General features: G+C 37.6%; 2 protein-coding genes across 8 annotated transcripts in view; both read right to left on the reverse strand.

Annotated features, from left to right (window-relative positions):
* Window positions 1-1335: 1335 nt before the first annotated feature.
* LOC113504496 (intraflagellar transport protein 81 homolog) lies at window positions 1336-9967 on the reverse strand. The gene is made up of 11 exons (XM_026886824.1): window positions 9173-9967; window positions 8672-8877; window positions 7292-7479; window positions 6957-7078; window positions 6537-6668; window positions 6020-6151; window positions 3906-4106; window positions 2835-2954; window positions 2576-2749; window positions 2090-2476; window positions 1336-1790 (listed from the first exon to the last, which is right to left on the reverse strand). The coding sequence occupies exons 1-11, from the start codon at window positions 9317-9319 to the stop codon at window positions 1623-1625; spliced, it is 1977 nt and encodes a 658-aa protein (XP_026742625.1). The 5' UTR covers window positions 9320-9967; the 3' UTR covers window positions 1336-1622.
* Window positions 9968-10082: 115 nt separating this feature from the next.
* The window catches only part of LOC113504494 (trafficking kinesin-binding protein milt), a 36183-nt gene continuing 29614 nt past the window's right edge, over window positions 10083-16651 (reverse strand). For all 7 annotated transcript variants that reach the window (XM_026886818.1, XM_026886812.1, XM_026886819.1 and 4 more), the window contains 7 exons: window positions 15912-16001; window positions 15271-15482; window positions 13773-13967; window positions 13263-13405; window positions 12669-12824; window positions 12396-12546; window positions 10083-12313 (listed from right to left, as the gene is read on the reverse strand). In XM_026886818.1, the coding sequence (XP_026742619.1) occupies window positions 11572-12313; window positions 12396-12546; window positions 12669-12824; window positions 13263-13405; window positions 13773-13967; window positions 15271-15482; window positions 15912-16001 (1689 nt within the window). In that variant the 3' untranslated portion in view covers window positions 10083-11571. The remainder of the gene's footprint in view (window positions 12314-12395; window positions 12547-12668; window positions 12825-13262; window positions 13406-13772; window positions 13968-15270; window positions 15483-15911; window positions 16002-16651) is intronic.

Raw genomic sequence — 16651 nt, forward strand, 5'->3', positions numbered from 1 at the left:
ATTAACGAGACGTTCTGCATGACGCCGTCTTCCATCAAAGTTTTGTATTTTCCTCACGGTTATGACTTAATTTGTAATGTTTGATCTTGAGTAACAATTTAAAGCATGTAAGAAATTAGTCTTCAAATGATAATGTGGTGGCAGCTATATAAATTGTAGAACAAGAATAAGATGTGAATAAAATCAAGGATGATACACGCAATTAGTTGAAAATATGAGGATCCGACTTCGGTAACGTCCTCAAAGTATGTTACTATTAACGACATTATCTTATTAATTCCTTTTGTGAAACCATATCCGTATTTGAGGGAAATCACGAATTCTTTATTTCAATTAACTAGGTATCGTATATAAGGCGACATTGAAACAAATTGAATGCTCTGTAAAAGGAGATTAAAATAGAATGCAGAACCTTTGTTGTTAACCGCTTAGAAGTTTGAGCTCGCGAATCGAGGAAAAAAGTAAAAGCATTTTAATGGTATGTGGTGCTCGCACCTTTCATTAAAATACGTTAGCTATTCTCAGAATAGGATAGAATTGCAGTAAGTGCTTTGCAGCCGGCGTGGAAGATTCATCTGCATTGCAAATGACATCAGCATCGATGCAGCGCCGCGCCGAGCCTGCTAAATGTCATAAAGTCCTTAGAAATGAACTTTCATGAACCCACCTCATTTATTATGTACCTATCTAGTTCATTAAAAGGATTAAATAGATAATAACACGTGTAGCATGTTTACTGGAATTTAAATGTTAACAGTTTATTCGTAAATTCCAAAGTTAGGATATTTACAAGATTCTTGTTTTAATTTATAGGTATTTATTAGGAATGTAGGAATTTGACTGTGATCAAAATTCCCCTCCTTTTTATAGACCAAAAAAAATAAGTGCTCAGACATTTGTTTTGACGCGATAAATCTTATCACGAACCTTCTTGGATTAAATTGTGATAAAAGGGATGACTTTCCCCAACTACTTTGAAGATAAAAAGAAACGTGTAACTAAATGACATGTAATAAAAGTTTTGATGAAAATATCGATTAAGTTTATAAGCAGCGTAGCTTAAGTTAAATTAGTTTTTAAGTACTTATTTTTGTATTTTTTATGTTTACTAAGTTTCTTTATTTACGAAATTTAGTGGAAGCTTTTAGGCAAAAGACAACACTTGCATTATGAAACGCCGGTTTGTACAAAAAGCAGATAGTGACCGCTGCTGTTGCAAGCTGTTACAGACTTGAGTTTGAACTTGATGGTTAAATAATTTATCTGAATACAAAATAAAGTGCCAAACACTTACGACAAAACATCGTGCTTAGTTGGTAGGTAGTTAAAAACACATTCAATCGTGCGACATATTTATTTACTTGTAGCTTATGCGACAACGGCAGCTAGCTAAGTGTCTTTTCATTGTACTTCTTTTTTTAAACGACTCCTGCACTGAGGATTTTAATCCTTGTGTCGCGGAGGGTTTCACAAACATTCAAGGCGTATGCACAAAGACAGCACTTAAGGGCGATACTTAGATCAGAATGGTATCGCTTTTATACACCTCTATTTTATTAAAAAAAACAGTGTTATTATCATTATTTAAACTTTTCATATTATTTGTAATAATACACGTTTATTTATGTGAGTGTCAACATTTGTGAGTGCTGTGTGATGTGCATGCGTCCCTGTCGCGCGGCGGGCTCGTTGCGCGCGCGCATCTTACAGCGCAACAGTTGTAGAGTATTCTCCCACAGTCGAGTTTGCTCCTCCACAGCTCCTTGGCGAGAACTGATCGCTTGTTGTTCCTAAAACACATAACCTTTTTTTTCATAAGCTCATGTTAAATTTAGTCTTAATAATGATTCACGGCACTAAGTGTTCCGTGATAAAAGACTAAAAATAAATAAGTCGGCCAAAGGAAATATATTTTACAAACAATATGGTGTGAAAATTTTAACTGTCTAGCTGTCACGGTTTATGTGACACACTGGTAATGGAGGGATAGACAGACGGACAGGACAGCTGTGCCCTAGTGGTAAGTAGGTGCGGACTCTACAGAACTAATTGTGCTACTACTACTCGAAATGGAACACTGTATGCGCACCTCTTCTAACTGCTTAACAATTTGTTTCGTGTCGAAAACATTTTTCTTCAAAGCCTCCATTTTGGAGGGCTTCCTCGGGGACTGCATTGAATTTTTCATTTCAAACAATACGACTTCTTGCAAACTTTCAGCTTTTGTTATTTTTTGTCGTAAGTTTTTCCATTCATCCTCCTTGCTATTCAGGCGGTCAGTCAAATCCTTTACTTGGTTTTTAAGGGGCTCCATTTGTGAGGTAATGTTGATGGATGTGGCCTCGTATACTCTTTTCTTCTGTTCGTATTGTTGTTGGACAGTTTGAAACTCTTCCTTGACAGGCTTTATGCCGTCGGCGAGAGGTTGGATTTCTTGGCGTACTTGTGATAACTTTTGGGCTGTTTGAGCGACAAGCTAAACAGAAAAACTGGTTAAGAAATTGTTATAACATAAACTTACGCTAAACAACTTTTGTTAAGTTAACCAATTTACAAATCTAATATATTTATTTACCTGAGATAAATCATGCAAAGACTTCTTTTTTAATTCCGCTGTCTTATCAACGCTCTTGTCCATAGTTTCTTCGTCTTCTATCTTAAGTTTCTTATGGTTTAGCAGCGCCATTTCCACAGTCGGGTCAGCCGCGCTTATAATATGTAATGTTCTAGCTAGAATACCAGCCTCAACCTTTCTCGCAAACAAAACAAAATGACTGCATTAAAATAACAGCTAAGGACGAAAATAAGCTTTTTCAAACAAAATATCTACTTACTTTAAACGTTGAGAGATTGGCTCTTTGCCTTTTGTATACAGTGCTCTTTGTGCGCAGAGAATTAACGTATTTCTTTAATTCCTCTCCTCTAAGCACCGTATCCCCCAAGAGTTGTCGAACCTGAATTATTAACAATTCATTGTTTGCGTAAGTGACAGAATTTTAAATTCAAGCTTGAAAAATCACAAGACACGAAATCATAAACCAAAATATATAAACAAGAAGAAAAATATACGAAAACCAATCTAGAAATAAGATGAAAGCTGAAATATCGATCTTGAAGGGAACAGCGCATTATCTCAGTAGACAGTCTCGCTTCTCGACATAATGACCGATTTATTTGTAATGGGAAAATGTTTTATCTGAACGTTGTGTCGCATTCGAAACATTCCGACAACAGCCTTCGATTACGAGTAAATCCTGACTGACATTCACCGTCGTCCTATCAGATACGTGAAATGCCGGTCATCTATTTTTTTTTGCGGACGACGTGCGTCGTAAAAAGTAGGAATAAAAAGTTTTCTATCTTTCTACTTGAATTCTGAATAGACAGACAGGCTGACGAATCACAAAAATTTAAGGCGTGGTATTTTTTTTCCTGTGTGGTATAGTTTTGTAACGAATGATAGATAATGTACTACAAAACTGTACCAAATTATAAAAATAATTTAGTAAAACCTGTTTAAGGTACTTGTAAAGTAATTAAGTAAAAGTGACTTAAATCAAATATTCAAATGCTCAATTAACACTTTTTGCAGATCAATCAATTAATAGATAGGTTGACTGATTCGTTCACCCTTCACCGCTTCTGAAATGGCGCTAATGTTGTTAGCTCTTCACACGCCACATATCTTGCTACTAAACCACGGAACTTACTACATAGCAGGGCAAAAAATGCCTTCTTATATGATAATTATTAAATGACACACGATTTACTCTACCGTATTTATCAGTATTTCCCGAGTAGTTTCGGGACGTGGCGGAGTCGCGAGTCGAAGTGATTCCTATGTAAACGACACCGTGTATCAATACACAAAAAGGATTTATGAAAAGGAATAAATGCTTCCATACCTGAGACTGCAAGTCAGCTAGTGTGGCCTCATGGTCCTTTAACGTGGCGGCCAGTTCGTGCACCCGCGTGGCGCTGGCCTCCTTGTTGCGGCGTATCACCGCAGCCTGCTGCCTGAATGGAGCCAACTTGTCTTCTTGCGGTCCCGCCATCGCTAACTTGCGTTGCACCAGATGTTCCATCTCACTGTTCACTATTGCTATCTGTTTGAATAAGTTCCAGCTGTTAAACTAAGTTCAAATGTTTCAAAATAACAATAAGTCATATATAAACTACATCTCTTATAACGGTTACGTTAGTGAAGCGAAATTGCTACATAATTTATAATTAAAAAAGAGACTGCTTTTCCATGCACTGGCTAGTGTTTTGACAATGCTATCATTTTTGGGCAGTCTGAAATTGTGGGTTTATGTAGATGGCAGTTGTTTTTAATTAAAATCTTACAGTTTAAAAATCAAACCAGGTACTTATTTCAAATGTATATTCTACAGGAACATAAACTGACAAATAAACCGGGCCACCCTGTAACCTTGGAATACTGACTCTATTACTTCCTTTTTTTTTCAAAATATGTACTACCTACTTACATATACATATGTATAAGTTATACCTTAAAAATGACTTTACAAGTTGAAATGTATGGAAATTAATTAGCACAAATCACTTAATTAAGCGTTTATTTAGAATTTTAGAAGGAAAAGTCGTCTTGAGCCGTGTTAATTGTAAGTAACCATAAGATGGAATCAAATAAAGCAAGAAACAACAACAATAAAAAAAGGTTTTGTTTGGCTCTCCGTGCTTTCTTTCCCCCTACTCGCATTCTCCACAACTAACATTCTCCAATTGTTCGACCTCACAAGCCTCCAAGCATTCAACACCTCTTTAATTTCGATTCGCAGCTGAAGCCGAATCAGAGTCCCAAGGTAGCGGGGTGACCTGGTTTATTTGCCAGTACAGTGTAGCTGTAGGCTAAAAACATACTAGGTTAACGCTTTATATTGTTGCACTTTCTCTACCCGAGTCTGTTTCATGTCAACACAAACCAGAAACTGCGAATAAGCTTTCTTAGAAAACTTTCGTAGAGCAAGCATTTTTATATCTCTACTATGTCCTCAATTTCTTTTACTTGCTTTTCTGTTAAATATTTTTAAAATGGAAATAGCATTTTCAAAAAAAGTAATCTATTATGGCTACAGAATATTTTAATATGAAAATTCTTATTTTTAATAACACGCAGAGTTTTCTCTACTAAAAGGGTAATGTTTGTAAAGCTTCAAAGTTGATGAATTGGGCTTTTAGATTTACCTGCGAGTTGCTTACCATCATAAACCAAGCATAACTTAGGTACTCGAAAATTGAATTACTGCGTCTCCTTACAGTATAGTTTATCAATATATAGAAATAAACAATTTTATAGTATAAAGGATTTTAGTAACACTTTTTAAGACTGGAGTCCGACAAAAACCAATCAAAATCAATGAATTAAATTAAAATATAATGTTACTTTATGTTAATAGACATATTTTAGTTACTTAAATTTTTGAGCTTTTCAAACGAAAGCGCTATGTGATATGTTCTTTGATTTTGCTCATAAGTAGATATGTAGGAATGCAGTCTCTAATGCTTTCTAAAGTGAATTTTAAATAGAGCGCTGTTCGCAAAGTAGACTTAACACTACTGGCGGGTAAAGTGTACTCACCTGTACGGATATTAGGAACACGTTCGAAACATGATCGACTTACTGAGAGTACGGAAAAGTGAATCAAAGAGGAAAATGAATTACTGATTATTTCGAGTCGATTTTTGTAGCACTAGCTACCAAGTTGGCTAATGAGTCGGTTTCTGTCAGGGAGGATCTCCTTGACAGTAGGCAATGTATAGGCAGTCGCTGCATATAAAATAAAAAAGGAAAGCGATAATGGTTTCGCTGAAAAATAAGTCATGTTTTCATACATAGTGGTAGCGCGTTAAATTCTCATTTTCTTTTTACCTTGCTATCCTGTTGCAATCCTGTTCCTTATTGGATGAAGGTAAGAGAGAAGGATACTATTGCGTCGTACATGGCTACTTGTAAAAGGAGTTTATAACAGGTCTCTCATTGGGATTTATTCCTTACCTTGTCTTGTACAGCAACTAAATCAGAGCGAGTCGGATGCTGTTCAGCGGCAATAGTCTGCATTATATTCAACTCCTTTTGAAGATTAGCAGTCTCTTGAGGTAACTTCTCTTTTACAAGGTAACTGTTCAACTAGAAAAAGGGAAAACATAATAATACACAACAAAAAAGTACAAAGGACCATAAATTTATTTATTTATTAAAATAAAACTTCTCAGGCACTTGGGTATTTAATCATTCTGTCGCGAGGAGTTTCACAAACATTCAAGTCACATGGACAAAGACACCTAGACTTAAAACAAGCATTCGTGGATACCACAAACGCTTGTCCTACTCGGGGATCGTACCCGTGACACGTCTCGCACATGGTGAGCTGACCTCTGAACCACTCGCAGTCAAAATAATGAATGCTCAGAGATTTTACAATACTATTGTTCAAGTAAGTACTTAATTGGATTCATACATTCGTAATAATAAGGATATTAAAATGCATATATAGAAGTTCAAGAATATTTACCTGGACCTCTTCTTGTAAACGTTTCATAACATCAGTAACAGTTTTGGGCGTAGCACTTTGACCATGAATTACGTTTAGGTATCTTTTTAATTGATCAGACGCCATTTTTAATTGAGACTGCTGAGTATCATACTAAAATAAAAACACTTATGTCTAAGTACTTGTAGTGTAGATAGATTTAAACTTTAGAACTGTAGATAAACTTAACAAAAGCCACGACAATATATTTTTAAGACACACTTTAGAAATTATGTAGTGTCTAGGAAATTAGGTAAACAGGTCAATTTGATAATCATATAATAATAGTCTTGGTACTCGTTTGACATAACAATATTTTTATTTGTTTAATACCTGAGGTGTGACCAACTTAATTATAAACGTATAAAAGGAGTCTTGTAAAGCCCTAAGAGTGTTACTTACCTGGTTTTCCAATTCCTTAGCTTTCTCTTGCTGTACCCTGAGCGCTCTACTTATATTCAAGAGTTCTTCTTTATCACTCACATCCACTAAATTCACTTGGACATTTTCTAATCTTTTTATCACTGAAATCAGTTGTATAAAACTTACTTTTGAAGTTCGTTGGACACATTTATAACAAGTCATCTAAGTCTCATGAACGTTGAAGATTTAAATTTAACTGTCAAAAGTTTATTGTAATTACTGAAGTTGTAAAGATTCTGCATATACCTAATCTCTGTAGACTTTGTTGTTCAGTTTTGTTTCTTTGATAACTTCTTTAACATCGCTTTACTTACCGATGTCTCGTTCAACTGCCATTTCTTTGATATCATTAATGATTTCTGAGGCGTTTTCTTTTTGTAGCATCCTTGTTCGCTTGTGAACTTCTTTGAATTCGTCAATTAAATTCTGGTAGAGATCAAGTAAATCCTGAATGTTGTTATTCCGTGCGACGTCTGGCGGTATGTCGGGTAGTTTTAAATATCTAAAAATATATCATTTTTATAGTATTTTTTTAAGTAACGTTCTTTAATTAAAAAAAAATACTTTGAAAGATAACACGTTCGCATGTGCAAATAACGTGACCTAAATGTGTAAAAATATAGAGTGGGGGTTTATATTGAACACGTGTCTACTGAAAGAGACAGTGTCTACAGATATGGTAGTACGTACTTTAAGGAACCTATCTCTAAATAATAATAATAATGCGGACAACATCACATACATTGTTCTGAACCCAAAGTAAGTTGCTGAAGCACTTGTGTTATGGAATTCAGATACAACGAAGGTACCACAAACACCCATAATCCCCATAGTAAATATTTCACTTAAACCATAAATCTCATGATTTAATTTAGTTTACTTCTAGGTGTGTAGTTTAATTTTAGTTTATATTTTCTAACTAACACGAAAAGGCACGACGTTAATTTTGTGTCGGCAACGTCGCGTCGTGTAGTGACAATGATGAAGTGTTTAGATGGTACTTTCACGTTTGTTTGTTTTCCTCGAGTAATTAAAGTAAAAGTACCAAGATAGCACCTAGAGTACTGCTTTATCAATACTAGATACGTTAGATAGGTTATATTACAATTTTCGATTTGTGGTTACTGACGCGCGACCATGCCATCGCGTCAGCTCATAATTGAGGACTCCGAATTTACAAAGCTACTCGGCCTATCCCATTAATTACGTGTGGATAAGCCGATGTTGAAGAAATAATTACGTCATATATAGGTACCTATCCTGTGTTACTTCTCCGAAAAGTTATTTCTTTGAAAATAGACTTCACGTACAACGACGTAGACGTCACGTACTTAGCCTTATTTTTTATTCGCTCCAGTTAATCCTTAGCTGAACCTAATTCGTTCTTTGTTAATGAATGTCTTTGTCAAGAAAAAACAGCAATTTGGGTGATCATACGATCATTAAAGTTTTCTGAACAATTCTTAGTTGGTCAAGATGTATGTTTCCAATTATTGTTTCGTCTCTAACGACATTGTAAATAGGTATTTTGTAAATGTAGGTATGTTGATTGTATTTTGGTTGTTTCAAAGGTATTTATGTGGTATAATATGTCAAGTTTTCATGTAGGCTAGCAACAAAACGCTGCAGTCGATAAAAGTTAGCAAGTAAGAAATTCGGAAGTACATTTCCAATTTTCCTTTAGAAGAACCTACTTGGCAAGATAAGCAGTATTCTTAACTTGATCCTTGTTAGTCAGAAGCCAGTGCAAGACATGATGTACGGTTCTGGCCTCGCCTGCCAACAACTGCGCTCTAAACCGCGTAGGTTCGACGCCCGCAGGTGGTCGGTATTTAACACTTCCCAACATTTCAAGCAGGCGGAGTGAAACTGTTTCAGAGTCATCTTCGTTTACATCTAACTGGAAATTAAAAAAAAACTTATATCTGGAAGAGATCGTGGCTGCAAAACTTGATCGATCACATTCAACAGGATGAGCTACACTTGATATCGTCAGTCTATGGATGGGTGCCCGCCTATGTCATAACGAGTTCCTCCGTGTATATTCGCAGTAGTAGCGTAATTAATGCACTACAAAGCTTTACTCTTAGTAAACTTAAACAAAATAAATACCGACCAGTCTTTTATTCCCGAGAGCTAAGTCGGTTACATACTTGTATGTTATAATAATAATTATGAAGTACAACTAAAGTTACCTTTTCCCCAGCATTGAAATTGACGAGTAAATCCACAAGCAACTGTAGAAGTTGCTTCTCGTTCAACGCATCAAATTTTATTAGGTCATAGTTTCTTCCAAGGGCTGCGTTTATTTCTTTTACTATATACTTCATTTGCTCCGACATTTTATTACTATATCCTGAGCAATAAATGAACACTAGCAATTCAGTTCAATTCAATTCTGGAAAAGATCAATCCGCTTGACAATATGTTTGTTGTTCTTATACGTTGTTATGGCAACCAAACGTAGCAACCAAAAGAATACCTACCTCTGTGATTATGTCTTGTCTATGATAAGAACATAAAGGAGTAGAAAGAGAAATGTTTTTGCTATTTGTTGTTTACATGGTGATTGATTAATTTGTGAGGACTTGAGGATGGATAGCAATATAGACTAATTTGGTATCTTACTACCAGTTATTACAAATTAGATCTGTGTTATTTTCTTTTTTTAAGCATGTATGCTATTTATTTTACCTTTGATTATAGGTATTATTATTACCATTACAAAATAGTTTAACCTATAAGAGTTAGGCTGAAATATTATATCATTGTTTGCTGGTTTGTATCAAGACCAACTTTGTATGTTGTAACTTTACAGCGAAGTATTTGAGTCTATTGTATTTTTTTTTCATTTTGAGTGATAAAGTTATTTGATTTAGTAATTGGCAATTTTCGTATTACCGTCCACTTACAAACTTCTACTCCTTGTACATCATAGTAAGTGTAAAGTGGCCTTAACACATGAAGATGGATAATATTATGACCAGCGGACAGTCCATAGTTGTAAGTCGACAACCAAGTGGCAGGATGAAGGTGAGGACAAGGATATACTATAAATAAAATACCTTTCTTTTCAATAAATTATATCTCTTTACAATTCAATCATTTTCCTTTTTTCATAATCGTCAAAATATTAACAAATTTTCCTTAGACTACACAGTTTGTGCCTACCTCACTGTAGTAATTGTAATCTCAGATATTGACAACACACACGTTAACGAGTAACCATCGCACATTCAATCACCTCACAGCCGTTACATTTTACTGCCTTTTTACATGTAATGATCCTTGTAATGTTGATTAACACAAACTCAAACCCTGGCCCAGTACATGAATTATACAACTGCAAATCAAACTAATAGAATGTAATGTACGTACGAGCAGTATCTTCGCACCCAACATAGCATCACTGGCTCAAATAATAATAATCTAGCACCAATTGTAATAACCTAAGATTAATAACTTAAATCAAAGTATTAATTGGCAGCTATAACAAACAAGAAAGTTAAGATAAACCAGATTCCGTGACTACGAATGTGTATTCACATAAATAATAATTTCAAAGGAATTCAGTACTACTTATCCTATGGCATGCACCATTTTTATTTAATTCAGACCCTATGTTATTAACAATTTAAATGAAGTACCATGTTGACTATGTTAATATTGTGATTATACCAATAACATACTTATTCACACACAATACAATGGTGACGACTTCCGACCAAAGATTCGCAAATAAAAAAGAACAAGATCGACATTCATTATGAATTACACTAAATCGGATTCATTAACATAAATACTTTGTACTCTTCTAAGTTAATGGAAATTCAATTATTTACAGTAACACAATGTATAAAATTTATAACTAGAGAAATAGTAATTATCATAAGCATGAAAATACTACGCAATGAATGAGATTTGGGAATATGTAAATTATTACTCATAAAGCACCTACAAAACCTAGTGTTAAGTCTCACTATTCACCTATCCTAAGAAATATTACAACCCTTATATAATTATAATAATATAATACTACAGACTTCTGTTTCAGGATTGTTTGGTTCATATAACTACAAAATCTACAAAATCAATATCATCAATTAAGTAATAAAACATTAAAGTAACAAAAATGGGATAATTCGTGTGATGAGCCTTTTATTCCGGATTTTTAATCAATATAACTTTTCAGTTTTTCATTATAATTCAAATACCAGCCAACTATGCCCACTCTCGAAAATAAGGGAAATCTCCCAACACTATTTGATACGAAATTGTAATCAAAGAAGTGATGTCGATACTGCTATCACTTTCAATTTTGTTACAATCAGTATAGACAAGGTGATAGATTTGATTTGAATACAAGCAACTAAAGATTTTAATTTCCCCTTATTTTGTCTATTTACCGAGAGCGAAACGAATGTACACATAAATGCATTCGAGCTAATCTCGACTCGGAAAAGTAATTCCAAAATACACACGTCAAAACATAAAATATTTTTCTAAATAATTTAAGACACCAAGGAATAAAATCAAATCTGGGGACGGTGACGAGCCAGGTGCTCGATCGAAGTAGTTTCCTGCGTGAGAGCGCTCACAGCAGGCCTCCCTTGCGACCGAACAGCAGGCTCAGCGTGCCCAGCGCCGACGTGTGCCCCTCGTGTGCCGGCGCCGTCGGCGTCTGCGGCGGCACACCCGGCCCCACCGTGCCCAGGTCCGAGCGCGGGCGCGGCGCGCGGGCCCGCGGGGCGCGCCGCAGGCTGCCCGCCGCCGCGCCGCCCGCCTCCAGCGCGCCCGAGCCCGGGTGCGCCGGCACGCCCAGCGGGGCCTCCTGACTCTCCGACGCCCGGCGCTCGGCCGGCGGCGCGGCCGGGGAACGCAGCGTGCGCTTCAGACACGTGAGCTGCTCCATGGGGCTGCGGTGCACGAGGCCGGTGTAGAGCGAGCCGAGCGCGATGGGCGAGGGCGAGCCCTCCCCGCCGGGCGAGGCCAGGTAGCGGCGGCGCAGGATGGACGTGCCGCTGGCGATGAGCGCGTGCAGCGAGGGCGGGCCGTCGCCCGGGCGCGGCGAGGGCGGCGGCGTGGAGTCGGGCGAGCCCAGCAGCGGGCTGTTGGCGGGCGTGGCGGTGGGCGTGTAGTGCGCGCGCGAGGGCGGGCCGCAGACGGACTCGCGGCGCGAGTGCACGGGCGAGCCGCCGGCGGAGGAGCGGCGCGAGGTGAGGCGCGAGCTCCAGGCGCTGCCCAGCACGCTGCTGGCGAGGCTGCTCATGCCGCTGCTGCACACGGAGCTGGCGCTGCTGCCCAGCATGCTGCCGTCGTTCGGGTGAAGCACGGTGCTGCCGATACAAAAACACCATTGAAAATAATGTTTTCACTTTCATACACCACTTTGGTTATTTATGTTAAGGTAATGCTTACCTGTTGACAAATGTGTAAACGTGACTAGAGTGTGGTAGACGTGGCATGTCATCGTCTTCTTCCACGTCAGACAAACGATATAACCTCATACCGTGACCTGGAGTATTTCGCGAACCGCGAACTCCGACGCCCTCTTGTTCTTCTAATAAACCTGAAATTATAAATGATGCATTGTAGTACGCAATATTTAGAGGCAATTTAAAAGTGCATACTTCAAATATAAGTCATTTTATTCCCTGTATTAATACTATTGATATGTTATCCGGTAATTACCTGACATGGAAGGCTTGGCCAATTGTGCCCAAGTATGTAAAGTGAGTGATCCCTCCATGGGCTTGACGATCTGCAGCTTGTGCGGCGTTCGAAACCGCGCCATCCCTCCAGCTGCGCCTGCGCCCCATACGGCACTCTCCTCGCTCGGTTCTCGGTCTAAATAGTAACAACAAACAATATATATAAGTAAAAATCTTTAAACTTCCTCTGTTCTTCACCCAAACAACTGTCATATTCTCATGCTCACTTAAATGTGGAAAATAATAGATTTGACCGAGGAAAAATATTGTCATTGTAATTTTCCTTGACCGTTAATTAGCTAAAACTCGAAGAGCCCAATCGACTCTAGTAGAAAAAGCCTATTATACTTAGCCTATTATATTATATTATCAGAAGGCTGCGCGACCTACAAAGGCGAGGTGCGCTTGAGACAATACATTGACTGATAGTAATAGGAAACAGCACGTCTTCCCCGCTCCCGTTTCACGTATCTTCGTAACACAGCAGCCCGTTGGAAAATAGGTTCGGGACGTTATGTCCTCCTCTCGGAACACTGATCGCCGTGGAGTGTTGAAGTAGTGTTGTGATAGTTACCGGTGTGGCGGCGATGTCGCAACACGTGCGAGGCGGCGAGCGAGGCGCGGCGCGAGTTGATCTCCTGCGGCGTGAGGCGGCGCAGCGCCGCCGCCAGCTCCGCCGCGCCCGGCGCGCCCGGCACTCCCACGCCCGCGCCGCCGCTGTACACAACACATACATACTATATTACTCAATACTCAATCATTTACTGCATTCCATATGTTACAGAGTTGGTACAAAAAAATAACAGTTAAAAATCAATACGGACCCTGTTGGGCATGCAAAAATTTTGGAGAGAGGAAGAGAATTATTTTGATGACTATTCCACAAATATACATTCAATCACTTTTAATTTAAAAAAAAATCTGTTATAATATGAACCAATGAGAATGTTATATGTAATGGTATAATCGAGACTCAAGAAGTGTGTTAGCTATTTAAACTAGATCTGTGAAGTTATTGGTAATTAACCCTTATCTTATCACCAATTCCCCACAAAAAAAAACTTTAGATATCCATAATACTAACGGATAAAGATCATCAGAGTCAGTATCCGACGTGTCGTCAAGGAAGGAGTCGCTGGAAGGCTTGACGGGCGGGCGCAGGAAGGTGGCGGGTGCGTCGGCCACGTCCGAGCCCGGTATAGACGCGCCCGACTGGCCTGACGCGCCCGACCAACGCGATGCGCACTGCACGGTCTCAAACACTTTGTGCATGCTTGATCTATAACCAAATGAGTAAAAAAAATGAGTTTTATATTGCATTCAATTTTTACGCACATGTTGGTTCATAAAATATAGGACATATTCGTTCGAAGACGCTAATTATTTATTTGCAAGGAAAAGTAAGAATTCCAAAAAAAAACACCCTAAATCAGAATAACAACAAGTTTGAATGGAAAACTATAATTTCGCATCTACTATCATCTCCCGCAATGCTCTGATATAGAAGAGCATTTCTAAAAATAAAGTCAGAAAAAGATGGCTAATAGTGGCCAAGTCAGCTTTTTACGTCAAAATTGTTCTAGTAATTTTATTTTAAATACAAATTATGTCAACGGCTCCAAGTCATTTATCACTTTTGTTTACGTTTGGTTGGTCTACTTTTTTGCCTGTGGAGATAAAGTTATCGGCCAAGAAAATATTTTTTGTACGAAGAAGTAGAAATAGCTTTCCAATATATATAACCAGTTATTTAGACATAGACACCAACACGTTTGACATCTAAGTATTTAGTCATGTTTCAAATAATCAGTTGAGTAAAGAAAGATAAAAAAGAAAGTTGAGTAACTAAACTCTTTTTATCTCATCCATTTGTGTGAACATCATCACCATAAAAGCCATTTATAGTAAGTAGGTTATCAAGTCATGATACATCATTTATCTCTGCATGTAAATATTGTTAATTGTACTATCTTACATAATGGTGTTACTAACATAATCAAACTGTAAGGAAATGAAAGCAAATTTTACCCTTGGTTTCTTTGAAGATTGTTTATAATCCCGTGGAATTTATCTTTGACGAAACAATGGTGAAGTTAGGTATGACGATGGTTTATGTAGCTTTAATTATGGACGTGAAATATTACCAGAAAAATTTGTTAATAACGACATAAGATTTTTACGCTTTAGATGTAATTTTTTACTTTAGTCAAAATAATCAAGTTGCTGAAAACTAACCTGTCAACTGAACATAACAGTATTTCAGTCTAAAATACCTGCTTATAAGAAAGTTCAGGGTTTTGCTTTCAGGTATACTTTTTGGTGGATATGAGGAAGTAGAATAAATAATTCCTATAAAATGTCTGCTTATGGAATGCCATATTATTTGTGCATGAGATTGAACTGTTTTTGTAAACCCTTGCGACAATTTTTGTTTAATTAATGAATTTATTTTTTACGATGTTTGCGCACGCTCTTAGAAAGCCAAGCTAAGTAAATATTTATAGGATTATACCAGTGCCCTAGTCGGCTTTCACAGGTTTAACAAGAAAATATGTAATGGCAATAAGAGGTGTGGTACTGACTGTGCGAGCGGATCGCCGATGCCGGAGTCGAGGCTGAGCTCAGAGTAGATGGAGGAGTGCATCTCGCGGTGCAGACTGGGCGGCAGCAGGCCGGCGGCGGCCGCCACGCTGGGCATGAGGCCGCGCGCCGCCGCCGGCTCGCCGCGCCGCCGCAGCGCGCGCAGCTGCTCCTGCGCCTCCGCCAGGTGCGCCGCCACCTCCATGTAGCGCTCCTGCACACAAACGCATCCGTTACTACACGTGCATAAACCAAACTACAAACACGTCCAGTATAATAAAAGACACGATACAATAATAAGATTTTAGGTGTTGGTCAGTAATGTAAAACGACTAATGTGTTGAACCATTAGTTGTAGGATCGGTCCTGTGTAAGGTGTAAATCGTTTGATAATAACTTGTCTTTAATTATGTGTATTAGTCACGAAATCAAACAGTGTCAGTGACTGAAGACGGTGCCAGTAAAAACACATATCCACTGTATCGACCCAACGACCAACAACATCAGTTTGTTGTTCGTTATGTCGATTGTAGATTGTTTATATTCTTTAGCACAAACTTAATCACAATTTTCTTCGACATCCTTAGAAAAAAAAAACAAATTAAATCAGTCAAGCAAAACAATCAGTAACAAAAATAATTACCTTCGTATCCGCCAATTCCGCTGCGAGAGCATTTTGATTTTCTTTTGTTATTTCTAATATCCGTAACGTGTGTTCATGTTCTGCATTTAACTGCGAACAATTAAAAAGAAAAATAAACTTACAGATCCATAGTTACATACAGTTTACAATATAAGCTAAAATCTATATTTATAACAGAAAGTGAGGGAATTTTAAAACATACAAACGAATGAGGTTTATACTGATATTATGAATATGTTTTATTCTATAAGTCAAATTACTATAAGAATAGAAACATGATAAGGTTATATTCTTTAATATGCAGAGCTCTGCTAGATCCTCATAAATAGATATAGCATTTGCTAATATTGTAATAAGAAGCCTATGTTGTAGACTAAACTGTAGTGAATTGGATTAGGCAATAGCTAGAGCTTCACCTTTAAAATGACCTAGCTTATTGGGTTAGCAAGTATGCAAGACAGTTTAACGGATTAATGTGAACACTAGTAGACAGTTAGACAGTTCATGCCTGTGTATTATGTAAAAGATAATTCAGTTACGTGGTACATGTTTCCGGTAATTTAAGAAGGTTTTAATTTGCAAAACGAATCGAATAGTCATGCAGCGTTTTAATTTTTCTATTTTAAGATTGCTTAAAATATTAATATCAATGAACAAAAGTTTAAAATGCAACTTTTGTAATAATCTTTGTCTTTTATTTTACAAGTATGTGCTTTTGTCTTTCAACACTCGTGTCTAAC

This window comes from Trichoplusia ni, chromosome 22 (genome assembly GCF_003590095.1).
Source record: "Trichoplusia ni isolate ovarian cell line Hi5 chromosome 22, tn1, whole genome shotgun sequence".
NCBI lineage: Eukaryota > Metazoa > Arthropoda > Insecta > Lepidoptera > Noctuidae > Trichoplusia > Trichoplusia ni.